The sequence below is a fragment of the Falco rusticolus genome, chromosome 4, assembly GCF_015220075.1.
Source record: "Falco rusticolus isolate bFalRus1 chromosome 4, bFalRus1.pri, whole genome shotgun sequence".
Taxonomy (NCBI): domain Eukaryota; kingdom Metazoa; phylum Chordata; class Aves; order Falconiformes; family Falconidae; genus Falco; species Falco rusticolus.
The window spans coordinates 66,623,627-66,650,405 of NC_051190.1; the positions used below are offsets into that span (position 1 = coordinate 66,623,627).

At 37.4% G+C, this 26,779-nt stretch overlaps 1 protein-coding gene across 9 annotated transcripts in view; it reads left to right on the forward strand.

Moving 5' to 3' along the window:
• Window positions 1-23,805, forward strand: part of ARHGAP12 (Rho GTPase activating protein 12) — a 78,150-nt gene extending 54,345 nt beyond the window's left edge. For 6 of the 9 annotated variants that reach the window (XM_037384658.1, XM_037384655.1, XM_037384652.1 and 3 more), the window contains 12 exons: window positions 864-938; window positions 3,720-3,781; window positions 5,351-5,432; window positions 11,369-11,473; window positions 11,813-11,911; window positions 13,615-13,723; window positions 14,744-14,863; window positions 17,733-17,831; window positions 19,959-20,036; window positions 20,371-20,505; window positions 20,788-20,890; window positions 21,323-23,805. In XM_037384658.1, coding sequence (XP_037240555.1) covers window positions 864-938; window positions 3,720-3,781; window positions 5,351-5,432; window positions 11,369-11,473; window positions 11,813-11,911; window positions 13,615-13,723; window positions 14,744-14,863; window positions 17,733-17,831; window positions 19,959-20,036; window positions 20,371-20,505; window positions 20,788-20,890; window positions 21,323-21,497 — 1,242 coding nt within the window. In that variant the 3' untranslated portion in view covers window positions 21,498-23,805. The remainder of the gene's footprint in view (window positions 1-863; window positions 939-3,719; window positions 3,782-5,350; window positions 5,433-11,368; window positions 11,474-11,812; window positions 11,912-13,614; window positions 13,724-14,743; window positions 14,864-17,732; window positions 17,832-19,958; window positions 20,037-20,370; window positions 20,506-20,787; window positions 20,891-21,322) is intronic. The other 3 variants (XM_037384654.1, XM_037384657.1, XM_037384653.1) reach the window with 2 other exon arrangements.
• Window positions 23,806-26,779: the final 2,974 nt, after the last annotated feature.

The window sequence follows — 26,779 nt, forward strand, 5'->3', positions numbered from 1 at the left end:
AGGTAGATTCACAAGTGAATTTTAAAGTATGGGTGTGCAGAGTGTTATGTAATGCTGGAAAAGCAAAGTGAATTTGGGAGAGCTTTCAAGAGAATTGAAAAGAGTGAGGGGGAGAAATGTGTTAACAGTAGCAGAGAACAAGCGACATTTTTCTTCTATTTGAAACTCTTACCAGATTTCCAGGTGGTATATTTGTGCAAAGCAGTTATTACTTCAGAGGAAAAGCACGTGCCTTTTTTTGTTCCACATGGGCAATTTTCTAGCTTTCAGAGATTTAGTACTTTCTTTTGGTTCGTAGTTAATGTCTAGTTTAAAAAAAACCTCAATCTAGAAATTTTCAGTGCATGATTATAAGGAAATTAATGATCATGATTCAAAAAAATTGGTGTGTGCTTTTCTACATGTGGAACAACTTAGTGTACTAATCCTATATTTACTAACCGCACAGACATAATCTGTTCTTTAAAATCTTGGTATTTATTATATGGTGCCCTGTAATAAGTTAGTGTTATAAATGGGCTTTGTAATTTGATAGCAATGTCATACAAAAAAATCTGCCCCTTAATAAGGATGAATGCTTTGCTTTAAGCTGATACAGTATGTATTAACATTTTTTTGAATGGATATGTGCTAATTAACCCACTTTCAGTGTTGCCTGTAAATCTTATAAGACCACTGTTTAGTAGGAAGGTTTATGACTATCTGAGAAGATCATGAATGCTTTAAAAAAGTACTTTTTTTTTTTTTTTTTTTAATGTATGAGTGTATGTAAAGAGAGAGAAAATACCTTCATGGTTAAAAAAATTAAAGGATTTGTAAGTAAGATAGTAAAGTAACTCATGTTGCCTATTTGAATTTTATAGGAATCATCAACTGCTTCTAAGGCCAGTTTTCCTGAAAATGAGTCCTCTCCTTCTTCACCAAAGCATCAAGCCACAGTCAGTATGCAAAGTGTTTAAATAGATAAGTAGATGTTGTAGAAACTGGGTTATTTATGATGAGAGAATTGAGGGTAAGCCTGCTTGTTATTGAGAAAAATAATGGGATAAAACTATTTGGAGATTTTACATTTTAAAAGGAATGTATTGCATACAACTGTGCTTTCAGAAAAAATACAAATGTCTTTTGGTTTAAATACAGTTTAACAATAGGAGATTAAGTTAAAAATACCCAGTGGAATGAAATTATGTCAAATTATGTAGAACTCTGTTTACTTCCTCCAACTGTCATGTCTTCTCATCTAGCAACTTGGAATGTAAAAGCAGAAACAAACTCCCCCTCTCCACAGAATGTCTTGCTGTCAGTAGTCAGTAATAGTTCGTATATTTGATATCTCCAATTTTTTACTTGTGTTTCAGTTTCTCTGAAAAGGCATAGAGGAGCAGGCATAAATGCACTATGTCTTTTTTGATTTAGTAGAATAACTACTGAGAAGAAAAATTAACTTCTTTGTGAATGTTTAACATTTTTTGCTTCAGTTTTATATTTTAAATTTGATCATTGCTTTTTAAACTGTGGGGAAAATTTTTAACAAATGAAGTTTTAATCTTTTTATTTTATTTTGGAACTGTACTACAGTAGCACTGAAATTTGTGCCCTGATCAATTTCCGTAGGTAGCTCAGGGCATTAAAGGCACAACTTCTGCTTCATTCTTACTTTGCATGCAGAGGAATGGTTCTCTGGTTTATTCATGCTAATCCATTCTTACAACTCTTCAAACAGTTTTCCATAATCAAATAAACATTGTTTATTCAGCAAGCATAGTTGATAGCCTTACAAGCAATTATTGCTGCATATATTCTAACTTCTTCAAATATGGCTTAGACCTTGAATGATTAAAATTGTATTTTGTAGAAGAACTCACTGCTGCTTTAGATAATAGAAAAAAAAGCACCTGAATTTTCTTTAGTTGTGCCCTGGGATTTAAATATTACAAAGAAAGCTGGTGAATTTCTGTGTGTTTTGATCTTTGCTTTCTACTTCCTTTTCCCCAATTACATTAATTTTCACTTTAGTACCCCCTAGTGTTGCTGCTAAGTAGGGCATTGTGATACCTTTTATGAATAATTATTCTTTGGAGTATTCCCACTGGTTCCACCATGAGTAATTTATCAAAACCATAATTTATTTGTGAAAGTGGCCATGGGTTGCACAGTCCCTGTGAAAAATGGTGACAGGCTGTTCCACTTACTAAAGCCAAAGGTTTGTTAGAAGGGTGCAATGCATAGGACTGTTAGTGGTTGTCTGCACTGATCACAAACACAAGTGATCTGAAAAATGGGTTAGGTTTTGGTGGTGGGGAGTGACTGATTTCTTCTATTAAAAATACCAGGTTTGGAAGATAATTTATATAACACGGCTTGGGAAAGCATTCGAGCCCAATGGAGATACTAGACTGAGTAGGAGTAGCAGCTACCATTGAACTGCAGTAACATCTGAACCACCAGCTAAACAGTATTACCCTTGAAAACATGTCTTTTTTTTTTTTTTTTTTTTTGTATATTTTATGTACTGTGCTTGAAACATGTAGGTAAAATTGTTAAGGTTCATGAAAAACAGGAAAATGATACACATTATACCATGTGTAACAACGTGGTATAATACATTGTTACAGTATTCCAGCAAAAAAATTCTTTGATATTGTATTCTGCAGTTATGGTGCACTTTAAATTTGAGATAGAAGATGGAATATATCTTCTATTTTCATTGGATCTAGAATTGAGGACATTTTTGTTACAATAAAACTAATTTGGATCCTTTCCCTAGTTGATTGTTTCAACTAATAGCTTAGTTCTTAAATTAGGAACTGTTACAAGCTGTTACTGAAAAGGAATTGATTAAAAAAAATAATTTAACATTCCTTTAGCATCATTCACTGGTAGAGCAAAGTTGGGGTGACAGGAGAAAATGATAGACTTTGTCACGCCATCTTGAGAGTCAGTAAAGGTATAAATTGATGGTTTTCCTTCTTATCCTAGTGTATTTTTTCAAACATTCCTTTCTATTTTATTATTTTTGCAGAGAAACTATAAATATTCACTCCAAATATTTGAAACTTGCAAATACCCTTCTTCAGCAGTATTCTTTTTCCAGTGTTCACTGACTGATCTCCAAATTTGTACATACCAATATAAATGATTCTCATCAACAAGACGTAACTAAGTTTAAAATTCTAATATTTTGCTTGGGGATAGGAAAAAATAGGACATCAAAGAAATGTTTCACTCATCTGTTTTTAAAATGAGTATGTTAATATTTTTATGCATTTCAACCATGTTTTATTTAAAATACGCAATTACGTTAAAATAACTTGGAAGAATTTTGTGAGAGAACTTAGGCTGTTTGTTTGTCAGCCATCTGCTTCTTTAGTAAAGGACACAAACACAAATGTGCTATTACACAAATGGTTATAAATTTATGTTTAAAATTTCCACTGCCTAGTACCACAGATGACTTGGTTTGGCTTGTACGAAGAACCTCGGCCTTGAAGGAAAGCTTTTTACCCTTTGAATGGTGATGAGTACTTTCCCAGAGGAATTTTGATTTTTGCTGATCTCTGCATATTTAAGTATACTTAATGACAGTTTCTTGAATTTATAATATGGGCAAAGATGGCATATTGCCAGAAATTGATTATTTTGGGGATTGAATTCAATGCTGTGATGGCAATTAAAGCAGATTTTCTTTTATATTAGTTATGTCTTACTCTCTCTTACAGGGTCAAGAGAAGTATGGGTTATTGAATGTGACAAAAATTACAGAAAATGGGAAGAAAGTTCGGTAAGTCTTGGACTTCTAGAATTACATGTGCATAAGGGTTTGTGTAAGGTATCTGACTTTGATATTAGGACAGCATACAGGTTTTTGCAGTTTCTTTCTTTTTGTCTGGATTTGCCTTAGAGGTTATCCTGTAGGACGTGTTTCCTTAACACAAAGTATGTGTCCCAGTGAGCTAAAGGTAATGGATTTCAGAGAGCCAGGGCTCCACCCAGGGCAGTGATTTCATGAAGGTGTACTGATGAAACAGCTTTATAAAATGGGATTTATTTATTTATTTAATAGAAAAATCTGTATAGGTTATATATAGCCTGTCTTGTTTGTTGAACAGAATTGGCATGAGGTGCTTTCAGTCTTTCATTTTGTCTCCTTTTATTTCCAAGAGTACATGTCATGTGCTTCCTAATTCTTTCTTCACTCTCATGAAAGGTTTGAAGCACAATGTGTTGCCCAGCGTTGGTCTCCCTGTAGGTGATGAATGACCTAATTTCTAACTTCCTTTCTGTGCTTCACAGGCAGGCATTTACATTATAAATCATAATGTGTAATCACGTAAAACTGTCTAACATTTCTGGTGTTTTGCAAAGAGTCAGTGTTAAATAGCTGCGTAAGTGTGGCACATCCTCAGATTTAATTTAGGTTTACTTTTTTAAATTTAATCTTTTAGGTCTAATACTATGTTACATCTAGTACAGTGTTTCCTGGACTTTTGATACATGAAGCATACTTTTTCTGAGGATTAAAGTCAGCACCCAGCTGATATTCAAGCCACCCTGACCTAGAGTGCAGCTGGGCAGCACATCTGACCCGCAGTTTGGTTCCTCAGACCAAATGTTCCTAAAAGCTTGGTAGGAAAGGGCGGACAGTGGCTTATATAAGCTGCTGCTGGTACGGCAGACTCCCGTTTATGTTGTATCTATTGGAACCATCGATCTGAATTACTGCACTGCTGTACAGAAAGATGCAATGTGGCCATCGTATCACTTTGAGAGCTGTTGAGTAATAATTCATGTTTGGGCAGTGGGAATGGATTGTCAGGACTTGTCAAGACTTAGTATTTTTTAACCTCAGGAGGACAGGTACTTAGGCATAAAAGCAAGTAGTCATCTGGAACAACTCATTTGCTCTTTTTCTCCATTTTTTTAGATGTGTATCAACTATTTTTTGGTAATGTAAATAAGTTTTTTACATAAACGTGGGACACTTGCAACCCAGTTACATGCGATCAGTCAGTTTCAGAATTATGCAGTACTTTGGCATCATCTACTAAGTACGGAGTAGGCTGAGTGTTTCAGATTAGCTCCTTTGAAATTATAATTGTATGGTGTTTCTCCTGGTGAACTGCTTCCACTACTGATTAGCTTAGTTTGATTTAAACTTTGATGGTTAGTCTGGGACTGTTAATGTATATTTCTTTCTACAAATATGATAGCAATTAGGACTTACTGATGACACTAATGAATATATGTGGCTAAGTATATTAACATACAGGTCAGCTAGGCAGCAATGATCAACAGCTTAAATATTTATTTTCAAAATACATTTCTTATATTTGTTTACAAATATTTACAGAAAGAATTGGATGTCATCATGGGCGGTGTTACAAGGTTCGTCAGTGCTGTTCACTAAAACCCAAGGAAGTGGAACTGGCTGGGTAAGATCAGAAACAACCCTCATCCTCATTTAAATGTTAATCATGTAAAGTGCAATAAATTTAAGCCCTCTTATTTGTAGGGCTTTTAAATACCAATATGCATGCATAATTTAGAAAAAGTAACTGTGTAAGTTAGCAGGAAAATAGTTTCATGTAACAGTTATGGTGTAGAATGAGAAGAAAACCAGTTGTACTTGCTATATTTCGGAAAAGTTTTTATGCTTGATATGTAAGAAACTGATAAAGAGTTATTCAGTTGCCTGTAAGCTTGAAGTTTTTGCTCCACACCAAGTATTTTTGTGTTTCTAGCTAATGTGTTTGCCTAAGCAGTTTGTTTGACTGTTCTTGGATATTTTTTCATAAACACCAGGTAGCTTTGAATGTGATACATGTAATAAAATAGTCTGACACTTGGCTTGTTGTGTTGGACTATTTGAATAATGAATAGTATTGTTGCCTTATCTCTTAGTCTTTGCCTTGCTAGATACCATATTTTGTTTTAAATGTGCATAGTGCATGACAAGTATTCGTATCTATTTTGATGTCTGATGAAGACCTAAAGAGAAACATCAAATTGAAGATGATGATTATTCAATTTTTATATCACCTCTAGTTTACTAGCACTGTAATTAAATTTGCTATATTTGTCCAGCTGCATTCCTGCATTAATAGGTATAGAAATAGTTCTTTATCTGTGGTTTGCTTACCTACTTTTGGAGGTCTGACATTAAACTGTGTGGATCTCCTATAATAACTAAATAGAGGTCACGTTCAGTATTCCATTATTCCAGTGTATTATCATGTGAATTCCAGCAAACTGCATCTCAAAGATATGTGCTATCTTTCTGTGCTTTGCTGATCTTTCTGCTTGGCTCACTTTCTTCTGATGTGCTGCTTTTTGGGTAGCAAATTGGTATTGACAATTCTTTTCTAAAGCATTGAGTTTGTTTCAGAGCTGTAAATACATTTTTTTTGCCCTTCTGTTCCTGTAGAAGGGGTGGCTGGAAAAACAGGGGTGAGGATGAATAAATCACATTTAGGGTAGAAGGGAATGGAAACAGTAAAGTTGGGTAAGATGGTCGAGCAGAAGGAAAAGAGAAGGGAAGGAAAAAGAATAAAGAGTAATAACATGAGATAAGATAAACTATGCTGTCTGATAAGTGGACTCAGTGACTTCTGCAATTTACTTTTACAGCTAAGGATCCAAAAAGTATTTAGTTCTATAGGTATAAAGATGCATGTTTGGAAAGTAAAACATTTTTGCCTGAGTAAATAATGAAGTTCCAAAAACTCAATTACAGCTACTAATGCTCTTAATGTAAACGTAGCTGTAGATCAAAAAAATTATTTTCACTATAGTTGATATCATTAAGACACACAGTGCTAAACTAAGATATTAGTTAGGAATATATGATAATATTATGAATGAATGTGTGCCCAAATGAATTGCCCATAAAAGATAATCATGCAACTCTGCTTATTGCTTAGGGATACTAGAGTAAGTTGTGTTATACCTTCCACATACAGTCATTGGGGGGGGGGGGGGGAAAGGCATAAATCCTTATGATAATATAAGTGGAGCAAAAGTATCATAGTCACAATATTTCTGTGTGACACTGTCAGGTATGTGTACTGTCAAGTATTGGAAGTAGGGTCAGCAACATCAGTGTCAAACAGCATGAACAGAATAAAGTAGAGCTGGAAATATTAAGGGAGAATCTGTTTCAAGAACTTTGTGTTGTACACCTGCATACTCGCAGTTGGCTTTGTAAATATGTAATTAAATACTCACCACATGCTCCTTTTGCACTGTGTAGGAAATACTTTTAGGGTGTTAAAAATTCCTCCTCACCTCTCAAACTTTGATCTGTCACTATTTTAATAAGGTGAAGTCAAATCTAACAGTTTGACATACGATAATAACAATTCTTCCTCCTCTTATGAGAAGAATATTTGTTGAGCATTCGTCAAGTGATTGATGTAACCATATCTTCTTTTTTTGTGCATTATTTTATGACTTCATCACTTTTCTTTTTCTCAAGTCATTTTGCCAAGGGAGCTCAGTTCCTGAGCTTCTGCTCTCACTGCTTTCTTCTTGGAAAAATGCTCTCAGTCGTCGACCTGCTGTCACCTATGTAAACTCTGACCAAGTTTCAGCTGTCACTGTATGTGTTCTTGTTGCATGTTTCTTGTTACTGTAAGGCTATTAGCCACTAATCTTGAAAGTAAATTTGAATTTTTCCAAGGTTTATGTATTGTCACTTCATATAACACCTTGTGTATCCTGTTTGCTGTTTTCTGAGTCATTCAAGGTGCTAATTAACACACGTGTATTGTAATAATCCTGTAATTGTTCTAATGGAACAAAGTAGAAAAAGTATCTGGTTCATTAGTGCCAGAACGATAAACCCAGATTTGCTTACTACTTGAACCACTAGTATCTTGACTAATAAACAGCATGATATGGTCAGTTTTTTAACAGATATTTTATGTCTAATTCTTTAACACAACTAATGCGGGATGTTTGTAAGGTGCCTTTGATACAATGATGTACATGTTGGTTAATTCTAGCTATAATTGAAATACTCAAAAATGTAAATTTTATCTGTAAAAAGCTGAAAGGCAGAAAGCTCAAGGATGTTCTGGCTGTATGCCACATATATAAAGCTGATGAAGATTTGTAGTACTCTATAAAAATTTAAGCATTTGTAGTTAAGTCATGTTTAGAAGTGCTGCTTATCAGAAACTGATAAAACATTTGGTAGCTAACACGATAGCTTGTTGCTCAAGCTGGATGAGAAGGAATTTAGGTAACGATACTAATGTTAGAAGAAACAAACAGGCTTGAGTGGTTGTATAATTGGTTTTTAATATCACTTTCTCAACACTGTTATCAGAATCAAGCTAAAGCTTTCATGGAAAAAAATCTTATGCTGAAGACATTAAAAGCAATGCTGGAACATATCATAATACAAACTGCATGGCTTGTCCTGCAGAGGCTTCCAGGACTTGGAGAAAACTCCTGAAAAGACTGAAAAAGCTTTCTATTTATTGATGTCAGCACACACCTTCAAGGCAGTCTTGAAGCTATACAGTATCTACTGTCTAAAGCCAACCCCCCCCCCCCCCCATTCTTTCCAAAAAGTGTAAGTGTTCTCTGCCATATAACTAGTATAAGCACATCCCATGACTTTTTTTTTTTTCTTCACCCCCTCAAAAAAAAAAAAAAAAGCTGTCAGAAGTGTCTCTAGGGCAGCTGGCAGCACCACGTATAGACCTCTCCCCATTTCTGTCTCTCACTGTGGCCCTTTCCGAACTTCCCAGCTAGCTCAGAAGAGAAATGCAATAAGAATAAGGTGTCTCCTCAGTAAGAGCTGAATTTATCCTGGCTGGTGCTGACTTGGCAGTGCACTCTATTCTAGGAAAGCAGACTTTATATCTAGGTGGCAGTAGATGCTAAAGAGAAAGATTTTCTTTTTCATGCTCTCAACAGAACCTACTTGCTCCAGGATGGTTTGATTACCTTTAGCTAATCTTTGTATGCGGGGCATCTGTGCGGCCCTGTACAGGACTTGCTTCTGGAAGCTTTCAAGGAGAGGGAAGTGGCTGCTGGCGTCTCATTGTCATACACCAAGGAGCAGAAAAGAACCTTGACAGCAAGAGCCTGCACCCTAAACTTAAAGTTTCCTTGAATAAAGAAATCAAACTTGTGATGAGTATATAGTATATTTGTATGTTGGAGGAGCTTTGCAGAGAGGCTTGATTGTTTGCATGGATTTCCTCGTCCTTGGATCTCACACAGGAGTTTCTGGGCACTGCTTGTGTGAAGGAGCAGGGCAAGACTTTTTTTTTCCCCTCTGAGAAATCTAGCTTCTACATTTTGGCTTGTTCTGTGCTGAAGGGAGTCGGGCCAAAAAGATGGGTAGAGTGCAGAAGTGTTTGAGGTAGTACTGTGGTCTGTTAGGTGGGGAGTTCAGCAAGCTAATGTATTGAAGAACTTTGCTTTTGGTCCAAACAGCAGTGACTGTTACGGGGGTTTTTTGTTGTCATTTGTTGATTTCACCTGCAGCAGGTCATCTCCTGTGCTTCTCAGCATCATCTAGGTGGTGTTTTTAATGAATCCTGCAGAGGACTTTGGCAGTAGTCTCCTCCTCTGTCCAGTGCCAGACTCTGTAAATTGGTTGTTTTGTGTGGTTTCTTTCCACCTACACACAGCAGGATTGGTCTGGGCTGTCAGGAAGTGTGTGGCTGGGGCACTTTGGTTGTATGTGAAACAGTTAGGTGAATCTCTTAAACAGATAGTTGTCTCACAGCTGCCCACAGCTGCAGGAGCCCAGAGAGTGTTCCTGTGGACTCGACTGCTGAGGCAGAGGCTCTCTCAAAAGCTCTACTGTAATTAATAAGAAGTGTTCGTGGATGAGGTATCTGAGAATTAAGTTAGAAAATGGAAGGTGTTGGTGTTTTGTTTTTGTTGGTTTTTTTTTTTATAAATGCTAGTTGGCCTTGGGTAAATTAGAAATATTCCCCTATTCTAAGATTTCATGAGTAAAATAAGAAGTTAAGATGCTACTTTCCATTCAACAGTTAATTGCCGTTAGTACTCAAGGTGGGGAGGTTTTCCAGTGGTAAACAGCCTTTCTAATACACAATTAGCATTAATTAACATCCATGCTGGGAATTTAATCAGAAGCAGCAGATTAGTTCTGTTTTCTGAACAGTTTCTTCTCCCCTTGGATATATGGCTGTTCTTGTACAGGCTGGAAGCTTGTGTTCACAGCAAGGAGCTTGTCCTGGGGCTTATGTCCCCCAGAGCTGTCACACAGGCTGCGTTTGCACATCAAAGACATTTTAAAGAAATAGAAAAAACCTTTCTGATGGATCAGATGCTACAGGCTTCCCCTAGAACTACAACATTAGATTTCTGTGCTACAACCAAGTGACTTACAGCTTTCCCTCCTCTGTTTTTGCATATTTTACTCACAATTAGAGCTTTTTGTTTGTATGGCTCACTGAATTGGTTTTCTTGAGGAGTATTTCAAAGCTATGTGGTGTAAGTTGAAACCCTAGTAGAAGTACTTAGTTTTGAAATTTTGTGATACCTAGTATAATTGTAAAAGTAGTAGGTAAAAATAGCTCCCTGATGTTTTCCTCCAGATTGTTTGACGAGTTACTTGTGGGCTGAATGCTTGGGGTTTTTTTAATCACTTATTTGTTCTTTGTTTAGTAGCTAGACAGTGAAATTGAGTTCTGTTTACTTGCAAGGATATGCTTTCAGTATTGCAAAAGAAACACTATCGAAAAATACGCAAAAAGGTGAAAAGCATTGTCGGATGTGTGTGTATACATAGATACATTTTATATATTTATATATATATATATATAAATGCACACACATACATTATGAAAATGTAAAAACTGAAAGTGCTCTTTCAGTGCAGGAGAGATGTGATTCCTATCTAGGAAAGCCACTATTTCTGATCTGACTTTTGGTTTTATATACAACCATTGATTAACTGACAGAATGTGTTTTTTCTTGTTTTGTTTTATGGGTTTTTGTTCTTTTACTTATTAGTCTTTTTTTTTTTTTTAAAGCTTAGGACTATTAACTAGAATAAAGCTACAATCAAATGCTGTATGGACTTCTACCATTTGTGATAAGAAAAAAAGCTCTGCTGGGATCTGGTTGGCATTTAAAGTTAGGCCATTTTAAGGGCTTTAAGCTGAGCAGCTTTTAATAGGCACACTTAAAAGAGTGTTTTGTGTGTGGATTTTGTTCAGGTTTTATTTTCCTAGCTTCATGCCTGTTGATCTGTGGCAAAGTGCTGTATTTGGGTTAATTTTTATAGACCGTAAGTAATGTATTTAGAGGATTGCAAGACTGTGTACCTACTAGGAATTTGTTTTGAAGTTTGTCATCATTGTTCCTTTTTTTCCAGAAGTTTGGTGTCAATCAGTCTAAGCCAGAATTTACAGTGGATCTCAAAGGGGCATTGATTCACCGGGCCTCAAAGGACAAATCCAGCAAAAAGAATGTTATTGAGGTGAATTATTTTATTGAAATGCAGAATTATATCTAATTTGATTAATAACTTAATATTTTTTTTCTAAACTTAAAATCAAAAACTTTGAGTTTTCTACATTTTTTCCTGTTCAAATGTAGACATGTCTCACTACCTGCAAGAAATGTCCATTTGTAATGTCTGTATGGGGTATGTTTTTAAGTAGACTTATATACTGTTTACCCTGGTAATTGTTCTTGAGTGGTTATGTATTATCTAAATGTTATGCCCAGGAGAAGTTTAATTTTATATAGGTAATTTCACTTCAGAATTCTAGTGTGTTTATCAATTCTTATGCTATCTGGTTTTATTTCTTTAAAGCTAAAAACCCGCCAAGGAACTGAGCTCTTAATTCAGTCAGATAATGACAGCTTTATTAATGAATGGTATGAAGTTCTTAACTGTACCATCAACAATCAGGTATGTGTTTGAATTGTGAAGGCTCTATTTTCAAGGTAATGTTATTTAGTAAAATAATTCATGTAGCAACTCCTAGCGCTGCATGTACATCTTCACTTCCATATTTTCTTGTGTGGGCAGAAGGTTGAGGATATGGCAGTTCCTGGTGGTGACAAGTGAAATATAATTAATAGTGGCAAAGGAAGAAGGATTAAGAACCAGGACATGTGGGCTGACCTCCAGCTCAAAAATGAGCTTCCTTCTGTGGCCAAATACTTGTTCTGTCTCAGTGACCTGAAGGTTTCTGGTAGAGAGTGAGTAAAGGGGGGAGGGATGGCCAAGGGGGTACTTCGTGACATACATTAATCAGCATTTGATACTGCTGTTCACTTACCAAGGCTGGACTAAAATGCAAATGAAAAGCCCTGGCAACGTACTGTGTTACCTCTTCTTTATCAGACAGCGTTAACAGCAACTATTTAATCAACAGAAAAGTGATCAAGCATTTGGTCTTGATATTGCCAAACAAGATTTAGCATCTTTGAATTCAGAAGAGGTTGGAGGAGATATTGTGAGAAAATATTTATCTCATATTGAGTTGACCTCATGTGTATTCTTAGATTTTATAGTTACAAGCCTGGCTGCTGCCCATAAGCTGCATTTATGTTGCTGTCAGTGTCAGAGGCCTTCATTTCCCTTAGCTCTGATGGTGTTTTCCACCCAAACGCAGCAGACTAGTGTGAACGGCTTAGTTTTTGAGTGGTTAAGGCTTCTATCTTCTGCTGTCTCCTGGTATAAAATGTCATGACGTGACCCTTAATAACCAGGCAGGGCAGTCACTCAGTGATACCCTTCTCCTGTCTGCCCCATGTCATGCAACTGAGGCCACTTCTTTGTTTAAATAGAAACGAAGATGGAAAGGCTGAGATGAGAGCGAGGTGTTACATGTGAAGTTGAGAAAGTGAATGGTGGAATAGGGAGACTTTATCAGCACTCTGGAGGAAATAGTGATGTGTTACTGCTGGTAGCCAAGAGACCTAAGATTACAAAGGAAAAAGGTTCAAAGAGTATATTTTTAGACTACCTGATAATTCGGAGCACTCAAGCTTTGGAACAAAAATCCATCAGATCTGTAGCAAACTTTTAATTCTGGGAACTTCATGTGGTCATAGTAGCTGTGAATCTCTTCCCCAGGTCAGAGTTGCTAGTTCTAGTGTGATGAGACCTTCCTCAAAATAAGGTACAGATTAGGTGCTGGTCTTTCTGCTCCTTCAGGCATAGCTATCTGTGAAGTATGTAGCTGCTCTTTTTTCTTTACGTACAGAAATTTCCAAGTTATTAGATCAGGCTTGTTCCATAATACAACCTAGATTCTAGGTGACGGTGAAACAGCTGATGTTTGTCTAATGGATTTGAAGGAAAAAAAAAAATAATCTATTGGTTGATGTAATGAAGTGTCATCATGAAAGGCTGTTTGTTCAGTGTTCAGCGAACCTTACTGGGTCTTAGATCAAATGGTGTTTCTCAAACTTATTCAGTCTGCCAGTGAGAATGGTATCATTTCTGAATGTATTTTTAGTATGTAGAGTTCAGGAAAGAACCAACTGAATATTATTACAGGGGAAAAAAATGTATATTGTAGAATTGTCTACAGGAAATGTTTGTTAATACTACGTTCTATGATTTGGTAAACTGATCGCTGTGTATCTTCTTAACTCTAATAGGTAGTAGAGCCTGATGAAGCATTAGAAGAGGATGTACCAGATTCCCCTGGGGTGGAAAAACAAGACAAAGAAAAAGAGAAGGAGAATAAAGACTCTAAGAAACTTCGTTGTGAGTTGAAAATTTTCCATTAATTGATTTTAGCAATGCCAATTATCATTTTTTGCATCTTCAGTTTTATGTGTAAATAGAAAAGAATTCAAAAGGGTAGCTAGAAATGCAACTACTCCAAGTTTGGAAACGGGCTTTTATGTAGTTCGTTCTACATCTTGGTGCCAGTTAGTAGATTTACTTCCATGTTTTACTAATCTTACTGGGAAAAAAAAAAAGTACCAAATGTGTCTAGCTCCTGCTGACACATGAAAAATAGAAGAAAATAGGCAGTGGTGGATTGTTTGAAAGGTGGTGTCAAATGCACAGAAGTAATTACGTGTTTGTTTTCTCTGACTTTTAGAAATTGTTTTGAATAAGAATCCTTTTGTCCTTTTACACGTTCAAAACTGATTAGAATTGTTTTACTTGTTTTTTGTCTGTGGATACAGCATCTGTAAATTTTTGCACTATTAAACTGGAATTTCACTAAGTTGCTAATGATATATTGGCTTGTTCAGAGAAATTAAACAGTTTTAAGTGCAACTTCAGACTTTCGGAGCTGAATTTTTTAGCTGCAGAAATGTCTTCCTATGCACAGAAATATATTTATTGGACTATTGAATGTCCTTTACTTCCAGGCTTTATATGTAATTTGCAGGAAAGCACTTCTTTTTTTTTTTTTTTTTTTTAAATAGTTAACTTGATGAAAAGCAAGACCCATTTTGAAACACAGCTATATTTTTTTTTTTTTTAAATTCCACATTAATTCTGTATGTGAGCTAACACTTAGTTTCACGGACAACACAAGTTTTTTTGTGACAGAGTTGTCTCTTCGTGGCTTGAAAAATGAATGTTATGTATAAGGAGTTCCAGAAAGTTAAGGAAAAAAATGTGGATGCTTTACAGATTTGAATAGGCTTTTTATGTGGTTTTGAGCTTAACTTTTGGGTTTTGTTTTTTTTTTTAAACGTTGGTTCCTTGGCAGATAAATGCAGTTTGTTCTGTGGGTATTCATGCTAAATACATTTATCTTTCCAGCAGTGAAAGCACCTAGCAATATAGATTCCACAGATCAGAAAAAGACCAAAACGAAGCTCAAGAAGTTTCTTACACGGCGCCCTACGTTACAAGCTGTCCGTGAAAAAGGCTACATTAAGGGTAAATGAACCTTTTTAAAAAGGGAAATAGTTTGAAAAGCTGAAATTAGTAGCTCATGTAGAATGGGGTTAAAATGGTCTACTTTTAGAGTAAACCACATGTATATAGCTGGTTTTACAGAAATCTTGGATGTATAGTGGTTATAGTGGAACTGGTGATTGATTGTAATTCTGAGCACTACTACTGGCTACTAAACTTCATGGAGGATGTCCTGTCCTTCAGCTCGTTTACTGGCAAAACTGCAGTGAAAATTGAGGGCCCAGGGGCCTCTTTGGACTTGGATTACCTCTTAGCTAGAGAGTCCGTTCGGTTTGCTGTTTTGAGCTGGAAACTTCAGATAGCTGGTAATCATTTCTGCAACAAGGGAAAGGGAAGTCCTTGGGGTGCAAATCTGAATGTATATGCTCATCTGTTTCACAAGGGTGTTTAGCCTGACTGGAACTAGACAATCATCTGCTGTCTCGTAAGAAATTAAATACTTTACACAAACCAGGATGAGGCTAAAGGAATCTTAACAAACATCTTTTTTCTCTAACCTTTTCTGAATGTATACATTTTTTTAATGTGTCACAGACTGAGTCTTACAGATGTTCTTGAATCAAACTTATGAAAGAATTGATTTCCATTTGTCACACTTGTAGAAACTGAGAGCAGTATTTGCACAGGTTTAAGTTAATGTGTTTGTGTAAATTATTGACTTGGTACTCACTGTAAAACTATTTATTTGTATGCTTTAGCTGAACTTGTAGGTGGTGCTCTACTAGGGTCAAAATAGCGTATGGGTAGGCAAATGTCAGACCAAATCCTAATGTGATTTGCCTAACTACATACTTTAACAGGTGTGCTTCTGTTGCGTGTAGCATTTGATATACTTATGTATCTGCAAATATAATTTAACTGTAAATTATGGAATTTTTGTTTGGGATAAAGAAGCATTATTCCCAGACTTTGACGTTTGCTCTGCTTTACAGCGTAGTATTCGTGTCATGGCTCAGTAACGTAACTTCTGACATTAGCAACAGTGAATGCTAAGCCAAGTTTAATTTGTACGCATGCATGCTGATGATTGGATTCTTAATAAAGACGTTAAGGAATGAAGAGTTTGTTTTTATTTAAAAGCATGGTATAAATTTTTAAAGTTGGATCTGCACTGTACAGTGTTACATTTACTGTATGAATGAAAAATACACAAGTCTTTATTTAAAAGCCCAGTGTACTTTTGTGGCTGCTACAGAACAAGCTTAGTAAACAGAAAAACTTGGCAAACTCACTTTGAACAGAAAAAATAATGAAAACTTCCAGAAAAAACACACTTGAAACAGCATGCACTAAGTGGAGAAGTAACTGTGCTAAACTTTTGTTACGTGGAAAAAAATTACAAAAGTTTCTTCAAGATGAGAGTAAGAAATAAGATTCCTGTATATGTGAAAATTAAAGTCAGAGGCAATTCTGGCAAATCAGTTTGTTACGTGCTAGCATTTTCCTGTGCTACCTAATCTGCATTGCTTTACCTGCTACAGCTGCATGCTAGCCTGGCTTTCTACTGCGTGTGCTTTTTCAGTCCCTTGCTACTGATTCTGCTTATACAGCTGGCTGTGTGAGTAGCAGCAGCAGGACTGAGTTTTTTTGGGTCAATAGCCTTATACATGTATGGCTAATAATACCATTATATGCCAGTTTTCATACTGCATAATTGGTTTGGTGTGCTGTTTGGATTTCCCAAAGCGGTAGTCAGATGCAAGTGTTGTTAATGGATCTACATAAATTACTAAACATGAAAAATGGCCTACATGCCATGCATGATGCAAATGCAAGAGAAGTTTCTCTCTTGCATAAGCTCTGAAGTAAGATCATCTAGATGCTGCAAAGGCAGCCACTTACTTATTCAACAGATAAAAAAAAAACAACCACCCAACAAACAAACCCAAAACTTTCTTCCCTTTTAGAGTATGAGCTTTGCTTCTCTATCTCAAGACCGTGTTTCAGTCTCATGCATCTGAACAGGGGAAGCCACCCATTTTTTGGGCATCTTTGATGAAAACCATAGAAACGGGTCTGACAGATTTTGGCGATAACATAATCTGAACAAGAGTTACCATGTTGCTGAAATACACTGAGACATTGCAAGACTCTGTTCTCTGCCCAAGCTGATTTTAATTTTTGCTCCAGTTTATGATGGAAAACACTCCCCCCTGGATTGTGTAGTTTTTGGAAACAAGACTCAAGTTACCTTTGCCCATAAATATCTGTGTTTAGAATCCAGCCTTGCAGCCAAGTTTCCTATGCATAGTCATACTAGCATCCATTCAGAGCTCTGTGATAAAGTTCTGTCATTTACAAATTCGTGTTAGAAGTTAAAGACTCTACACTGAACTGATGCATAATGCTGGGTTAAACAGTAGGTGCAGTGAAAGATGAAATTTTGTAGGCTTTTCCCCTAAGCAATGCCAAAAACTTTCACTTTGGTTCAACTTCATTATCTCCGTTCAGATTTTTAACATAGATTACAATAAATGTATTTTGAATTCAGAACAGGAATGGAATACAACAGTATCTTTAAATCTGCAAGATTTCTCATTACAGTAATGTCTGTATCACTTTAACAGATGTCTCCTGGTGGATTAAAATTATTTCAGTAGCAAAAGTTATTTACTCACTCATGATTATGTGACTGCTGACACTCTTACTGGTGCTTTTTCTTGCTGGGAGCTGCTGAGAGCTCTTCTCAAAAACTCTTCTATTTTCACTCTAATACTGCGACAATTGTATCCAGTAGTCTTTGCCCTTTGTAGAGGTTTGTTTTAACCTGAACTAGTTCTGTCACTTGAGTCCTGTTCCACTGTAAATCAGTCTCTTTACTTGGTTCCAGATCAAGTGTTTGGTTCCAATCTCACCAGCTTGTGTCAAAGAGAAAACAGCACGGTGCCAAAGTTCGTGAAGCTGTGCATTGAGCATGTTGAGGAACATGGTATGGTTGAAGTTTTTTTGTTTCCAAATCTCTCTTGCTCACCACACGATCTAATTTTGAAAGTTTTAATCCTTAAAATGCTGTAGTTTTACTTGGGGAAAAAAAATCTGAAATTTGTATCTGGAGTTAGCAATGAGTTTTCAAGAGTGGGGGGAGGTCGGTGGGATCCAAAATGGGGAGAAGGGAGGAAATCTTATATCTGAGAATTTGATCTGCTTCAGTATATTTCAAGCTGAGGAGAAGGCAGGACAGCCATCTGGTAACAAGGCCTCTAAGAAAAGAGGGATGACAAGAAGTACTAGAAGAGCACAGCTCATCAAGTTGTTTTTCAGATGAAAAGAGGGAGATCATCAAAATGCAACCATGCATTTTTGGAATTAAGCATGCTAACAGTAATTTATATTAAAACTTCCTTGAAACAAACTTGAGGAAAAAGTTGTGTTCCTGCTCTGTATATGTGTTGACTGCCAGAAGACAAGTCTATCCGTTTGGTGCCCTTCAGCCAGTTACACTGGCTGCTCAGTGACGTTTTATGCAATTTTGGAGACTAATAGCAGCCACGTACTGACTCAGGTTTTGTTTCCTTTCATTGAGAATAAGTCTTTCCTACCTAATACCTTAGAAAATTACACATTTGAAAGTGACATGTGCCCTTCTGGTTTGCCTGATGTAAAAGACTTTACACGTTTTTGTTGAAAGTATATTGGTTGTGACTCTTGACTTGGCTGTAGTCTGTGCTGTTTTCTTGCTTGTTTCTTGCTGTTGTCATTGCCCTATCTCTTGGAAAAGATGACTGAGGGGGGATTATGGAATCTCCATAATCATCGTTCAAATATATACCAGTCTGTTAATCTGAGAACATTCTCTTGAGAATCAGGGTAAGTGTTACAGGGGAATACTACATGTGAATTGTGAGGCATCTTCCATGGGAGTCTCATTTAGGATTTTGTTGCAGCCTGTAGTCCTCTTTTTCAATGCTGCTATCTTATGGCCTGGGAAGGGAAAAGTAACTGCTTCCAAAATAACTGCCTTAACTGCCTTACTCTAGTTTGACAAACTGCCACCTTGCTTGTAACAGCAGGCTTTATTCCGTTTGTGATCTGCAATTTGTGAGAAAGGGGTTATTTTGCTTTGTTCTTTTTTTTTTTTTCTTTTTCTTTTCTTTCTTTCCTATTTTAAAGACAGGACTACAGTGAAGATAGTGGTGAAGTTTTCCTTTTTTAAGTACCTGAGGGGAAGCTGACAGAAATGAACAGCTTTTATTTTTTCTTTTCCCCACTTCTCCAACTCTTCTTCCTACTGCCAATACACTTGAAATCAGTTCTTTCTGTAAAGGAATGACTAGTGGATTATGGGGAAAAGGGATATGTCAGATGGTGCTGGTAACTGTGCTGTGTTGAATCAGACAACTCCTTGAGGAGCTACAGGGACTTGCAGGTATTCTGGCAACACTCACCCCCTCAATGGCACTGACTCACATGCTGCATTCAAGTGGCATTTCAATTAAATTCTTTATGTCCTAATCACTTCTGAGTAACTGCAGTAGCAATCACAAGAGACAGTTTTCTTCTTTTCTGGTTGTGTGTGCAATACGGTAAAGGCAAGGGCTACCCGTTTTAGTTTTGTAGGCTGTTGGGTAGTGATGAGTTTGCATGCACATCATTCCTTCTCCATGCAGACCTGGTCACTTGAGATGCTTGCTATGCATGACTTGATTTGATATTTCTTAACCATACATTAAAAAATTGAACATCCACAAAATACTTTGTTCTTGCATGATAGACTCCCATATACTCCCTGCCTACCCACCAAGAGCATCTTAAACGAGACACCGAGTCTCACTAGGGAAACTTGGAGCTGTTGCCTCATTACTATTCTGTGTAGGAAGTTGTAGAGATTACTTTGAGCTTGACACTACCAAACCTGTGTCAGCAAACTAAACCTCCTCTGATATGCCCTGCCCATAAAAAAAGGTAGTTTAACATTATCTTTTTTTTAAACCAAGTGTTCTTTTTTATAGGGTGGGTTTCTTTTGTTTGTGATTTTGGGCCTATAAAGAAGCAGCCTAATGATTTCAGAACTCATACATGTTTAAAGTATTAAAATCGATTTATCACTTTGTTTTAGGACTAGATGTTGATGGCTTATACAGAGTTAGTGGCAATCTTGCAGTGATACAGAAGCTAAGATTTGCAGTCAATCATGGTAAGCTTCCTTCAACTATATTACAATTGCATATATTTTCAGATTGTTGGAAGTTCATAGGAAGCTCAGGAAAAACTTTTCTTAATGCGTAACTGGAGTCTTTCATGAGAAATGATTGTCATCTTCAAAGTAAAATTACTTTAAAATGCAGAATCTAATGTGTAATATACATAATTTGAAAAATCTAGCATCCTGGAAATTTGGCCTTATTTGGAACATAGAGGCATTGCCAGAACATAATTCTATAGAAGGGTGGTAAAAGAATTTGGGATGGGGGGGGGAGATGATAATTTTAAACAAAGTAACATGTTAATCGTTCATTTTTCTCTCTCAGATGAGAAACTAGACTTGAACGACAGTAAATGGGAAGATATACATGTCATCACAGGAGCTCTAAAGATGTTTTTCAGAGAGTTGCCAGAGCCGCTGTTCACTTATAATCACTTCAATGACTTCGTCAATGCAATTAGTAAGTCCGGAAAACATGCATGTGATTTTTGTATAAGGTCTGCTCAATAGGTACAATTCGCTTAATTATTTTGGGCAGTAAAAAGAATGTTTTGGTTGTGAATATCCGTAAGGCTTACCTAAAATTGCCCACAGTAATGCACGGTCCGGCCAGGAGGTGGCAATATTTTATCTTGTATTAGCACTCCAAAACGTTTGCTTTTATGCCTAGTCTGTTAAACTTGAAGCTCAAGTTTTAAACAAAAATGGTGAATTTTTGTTTCTACGTCTCATCCTGTTGCAGAACAAGAACCAAGGCAGCGCGTCCATGCTGTTAAAGATTTAATCAAACAGTTGCCAAAACCAAATCAGGACACTATGCAGGTACTCTTTAGACACCTGAAGAGGTAAGTAGCAGGTAAAGGAAAGGCTTTGTATTGCTTATACTCTCTTAAAGCTAAATAATCCAAATAAAAGTACTAGGGGACTGTTCCCACTGTATTTTTTGCCTATATTGGACTTGATAAAAACAATGTATCAGTCTCTATTTATACAAGCTTGCAGAGCACCAAACAGACTTCAGATGGTAGTGTCATAGCTGTCATGTTTACTGCCAAGTCCTTATGTTTGAGGGATTGTGTGAGGATCAGGAATAGCTTTTCAAAACAAAACCTTCCCCTAGAGAGGGGAATCGCAGCAGCTGTATATCCTAATAACAAGACTACTTGTTAAATAAATACTGCGAATAGTCATTTGCTTTGGACTGTGCCTTTTACCCATCATCCTCTTACTCTAACACTTAAAAGTCTCTTTGTGTGGCTTTTTTTTTTCTCTTTCAGAGTTGTAGAAAATGGAGAAAAGAACCGAATGACCTATCAAAGTGTAGCAATAGTTTTTGGTCCAACTTTATTAAAACCAGAGAAAGAGACTGGTAACATAGCAGTCCACACAGTATACCAGAATCAGATTGTAGAATTAATTCTACTGGAATTGAATTCCATCTTTGGACGCTGACATTCTTCTTGGAGTAGAAACTGGAAGTGCTGGGTTGGCAACAATACTCCATCAGAAGGAAAATCTCTTGCTGTACGTGATGTATTATGTTTGTGGACCAAGCAGCAACTTGTTTTTTGCACTTTTGGAGGGGGGAGAAACAGAAATGTTTGACCACTTTAATGCAAATTAGAGACAACACTTTGGATTTCTTTGAGAAGTTCAATGTAAAAAGTGAATTGAAAAGTTTAGTTTGCCTTTTTAAAAGTAGCATTGGAAAAATGTAATATAGGTTCATACACTGGATTTCTTGGAGAGTGAAGCTATTAATCTCAAACTGGATAATCTGGAACTTGATCTTAAAATTATTCCGCTTCATAGGGAAAAGTCCTACCAACTGGTATGGAAAAATTCAGTGAAGTTACTTCTTAAGCTTGTGTATTACAGCATACTCAGATCTGTATGACACTTTTCCAAGGGGTTTCTGTGTGCAGTGACTGTCTTAAACTTCTGCTAACAGTTTGGTTTAGTTACTTAAATCTAATTCTTCACTTGAAATCTGCTATCCTTTTCCCTTTTCTTCACCCCCTTTTTTGCTTTTCTTCCATTCCTTTTTTTCCCCAGCAACCTTTCTGGAACACCTTAGTTGTTTTATAGAACAGCACACTATTTCAAACACTGAACTTGTAAGAATATCCAGCAATGGATATTTGTCTTGTAGCATAATAGAAGTCATATTTAATAAACATGTCCATTTTTTCAGGGTATTTCCTGAGCTAAGTTTTGTGTTATGCTGATTTAAAGCTAAAATCCTAAGTAAATACCAACTGTAACACTGTATGGAGTTCTTGATAAAATGCTGTGGTAGTGAAAGTTTCTTGATGTAAATACAGGCTATCCTTTTGATTCTTGTACATAATTCAGTTCCTGTATAGTTTAAGAACATTTTAGTCACACATTTCTAATCATGGGTAGATTAGCTATAGTAGCATAATGTTTCCAGTGGATGTCTGGGTTTCAGCAGGGAAACAGGTTATGGGGAGGGAGGGGGGACCTAACTGTGTGCACTTTTAGATGTTAATTACATTTGCAGGCAAATAACTGTAATGCAAATGGTACTGGATAAATACTGAGTGTGCTTGCTAAATTGTTAATGCACTACAAGAGGAGCCTTTTAGGTTATTTAATATGTACAGGATACATTAGAAAAATGTATTATGAATTCTAACATCTGCAAATAGTGAAACTCATGTTTTGATAGATAGATGTTTGATGGAATCCATGATGCTAAATTTAAGATTTTCTTTTTACATTAATGTAGAATAATTTGTAAAATTGGTTTTGAAAGATTTTGTTACAGGGAGCATGGTCTGCTGAAGATTTTTTTAAATGTATTTTTCTAGACTAACTGCTGTATCTGACATTTGTTATGTCTAACCTGAATAAAGAAAACTGTTAGTTCTTTTAGAGTTTGCCATTCCCGCTTCAGACAACATGAACCCCCTTTAAACAATAAGACTGATGTATCTTACCACTTAGCCTGGATGCTACTTGTGGCAGAGTTGTTGTGCTGGATTAAAAGACAAATACTTACCTTATAACCTGACAATTTTAGGGACTTCCCGGTCCCTTTCTATAACAACTTAAATTCTAACATAATAGGTTCAGAGAGGGTAGAAGGAATTTGTGGATAGAAATTTGTGATCTTTGACACATCCCAACATACTTGGAACCTACTGTACAGAAATTGGGGAAATAATTGTATTTTGCCCTTGATCTGTTGTGTACCTTTCACAACACAGTTCTGGCTTACAGCAAAGGGGATGTCTGTTGGAGTACTGAGGTGTAATCAGATGAATGGTATGAGAATTTCATGAGCATAGGGCTTGCATGAAAAGTCTTCAGAGATAAAAGAGAAGATGAGTTACCTTGTGGCTTTCTCACTGTCTTCTTGTGGTAATGGTGAAGTCTTGTGGTTTTTTGCGAAGCAACCTGGGTGAGAATTGTGAAAGCTCCGTCTCTGTGTTGTGTTGTCAGCCTTCTGGTAGGCTGTCAAACCAGAGCAGTGCCGAGTGGCAGGTGTGCCCAAAGCTACTAGAAAATGTCAACAAAGTTGAAGTCTGTTGCTGCAGATTATTCGAATCCCAACTTCGGCAGTAAAAATAAAAAAGGATTCCTACTGCTAAATGAGAGGGCTTATCCACAGGTCACCTTTCCTGTAAGTGTTACGTTTTTCAAAGAAAGAATGCCTTTTCAAAACAATTTGATAATGAGGATGTCACACTTTTCCTTGTATTCCCCCAAAATAAAGCGTTTTGTTATTACAGTATGTAGTATGGTCTTGTGGAGTGAAGTTATATCTTTTGATGTCCTCATTTGTAGTTTGGGGAGGGGAGAGTATTGTTTTTTAATTGAAAGAGGTGTAGCTAAACACTCCAAATATTCAGGAAGAGGAGGCCGTCCAAGCTGACGGTATGCTTGTTGTGACCAACTTGAAGCTGTGTATGTCAGCACATTGGGTTTCTTCAGTACTTGAAATACCTTGTCTCTTGCTCCTGCAGTTCACTTTCTTTTAAAAAATCAAAACCAGATTTTTTGGTGCAAACACAGCAGGAGAAATACATTTGTATTGGATGATACATAATTAAATGTATATATTCCTCAATTTGGGCTTTAAATCAGATTTGGTTCTGGTTTAAAACCAATTTAAAGACAGAATATAAGCTTTTGCAGCCATAAGCAGTCAAAGATACTGGAGGTCCAATATTCTGTATGAGTGCCAGTTGAAATTTTGTTCCAGCAGTGCTCTGCTTGGCTCTAGTTTGGCTACACAGTGTTAGTACCAAGCCACTCAGATGTGCTTCATTTATACCAGTTACAGTTTTCTTCACTTTGAAGCTGGAGAGAGAAGTGGACACAAAAGAGGCAAGGCAAATATACACAGTCATTTCTTGTAAACTTTTTTTTTTTAATGAGTGTCATGTAAATAAAGCTTCCTGCATGCAAGTGGGTAGGTCATGCTTACTGCCCAGCCCCAGACTTTCCCAAAGCCATGATACATTCCCTTTGTACCGAACCCATTGTATCCTGGCCAGTGCATCCCCTGCTCGCAGCCTCAGGGAGAAGGGACTTTGTAGGTAATGCACTATCAGTTTAGGGCTATGTGGAGCCCTGACTTTTTTTTTTTTTTTTCCCCCCTTAAAGGGAACAGCTTTATTTAGCCCCGAAGTAATGATATTTTCAGAATCAATTGGTTAATTCATAAGCCATAATGTAAACCAAGCACAGTGGGGCATTCTGCTGGGCAAAGGGGGAGGTACAGCATGTCTAATGAGGCCGCCTGCAACTGCTGGGGAGAGGAGAGCTCCTCTGAAGAATCTTAATTAGCTTCCACAATTGCAAAGTTTTGTGGGCAAGCAGCTGGTAGGACTGGATCAGACCTTTACAAAAGTAGCCCTATGTGATTGTGGGACTTAAATGAACATTCTCCCCCACCCCTCCCCCCCCAGCATTCTTGTAAACAGAGCACTTGTAAAACAAGATCACACTGTGTAACAAACCAACATGAAAGAAATTCTGAGGCAACTTGGTCCTTTTTACTGCCTTGAGAATTAAATGACAGTTTTAATATTAGAGTTTCCTACAACTTCCCAAATGGATTGGAGTTTGTTGTGCTTAGCTACTACTTTCTTTCAAAAGTATTCGGCAAACCCAGAACTGCAAGGTGGAGCGAGCAGGGATAGCATCAGCTTTGTTTCTCATAGAACCTCATCTTGCAGCTTGCTGCATGAAAATGTAGTTGGCTGGGGAGAGGCAGATCCTTAGTGTGGGAATAAGTAAATGCAAAACACTGAAGGCGGCCAGACAAAGCAGGTGTAACGGACAGGCAAGGTAGTGGAGAAACACAGAAATTCTATCTGTAGGGATCCAGGCCAGAGACCTGGGAGAAAGCCAGGCTGCCAAGAGTGGTTTGGGTTTATTTTCTTTTTCTGCTTCATACGATGCAGATCAAGGCCTGGGTATGTTTTGACAGGCTAAGTTGCTCTGTAAACAGGTAGAGTTCAAGTGACGTTGTGAAATGGCAGTGCCCACCTTTCTCTGGACATCTCCAGAGCAGCTTCTGTGTGTCAGCTCCTCGGTGATGCACTTGTGTCCAGGTTCATTTGACACACACACACACCCCTGAGGGCCAATGGGAGTCAAGAACCGCGTTCCTTCAATGTAATTGTGAATGCACAGCCAGCATCTGTGCGATACAAAAATCAACTTGTTCTTAGTTTGGCAGCATTATTCTGGTGCCACTAAGTGCCCCATCCAAGACCTGAACCTTGTGGCTCCAGAGACTGAAGAGCACGGGTAACCCTGTCTTACAATCTCAGCCCACCAGAAGAAAGGTGTGAAGCTGACAAGTGGGAATACGCAGAAAAAAAGAAACCCCCAAGCCAAACCATCTTCACAAACAATTTAGGTTTGCATGTATGGTACAAATCTGCTCAGGACAGTTTGTCAATTCATGGTGTGAAAGAAACAGCTGTCCTCTAGAAGAATAAATACCATAATCAAAAGCTTTAATTTTTTACGTGAGGCATTGGAAGATAAATGTTCAACATTGGTCAGCTTATCTAGTTCACCATGTGCTGCCGCCAAATGGCTGGAATCAAGCTGCTGGTAGTGTGTTACCTGGTCACCGATGGGCCGGTGGTCTCTGCCTCTTCTTTACCAAGAAGGTGACGCTGAGCTGGTGGTGGCTTGTTGCCTTTCTGCCTATGAGCGTCCTGCCTAGCTGCTCCTTCCAGTAAAAGGAGGTAACTAACCTAGAAACAAACTGAAAGCCACCTTTTTCCTAGAAAACCTTTCCTATCAGCCTGGGCTGGGCAGTGCTTTGTCCACAGGCATTTCTGCACCGTGCTGCCACCAAGGTGCTCTGCCCCGGGGCCGAGCAAGTGCATCTTCTGTGGGTGCTGGCAAGGCCCCTGCCAACACACACGCGTGACCCACTCACCTTCACAGCTTGCTTCTGTGAAGAAAAACAGACACAGTTGTGCAAAAGGGAGAGCCTCTACAACAAAGGATGCCACCGTATTTCCTGCTATGAAATAGCTGGTTTATAGCTGAAGTGCTGTTCTTACTGATACACTAGCACTGCTCTAAGTTTTCTCTTTAAAGTTTTAAAGGTAAGACTTCTTTTCCTATTAATCTCTTCTTTTTCCTGCATCCACCCACCTGCTGTTCTTGCTGCACTGAAAGTCAATCCAGCTTGGACCGTTTGCTTCCTTATTTGTACAACAGCCTGGAGCAGGGCG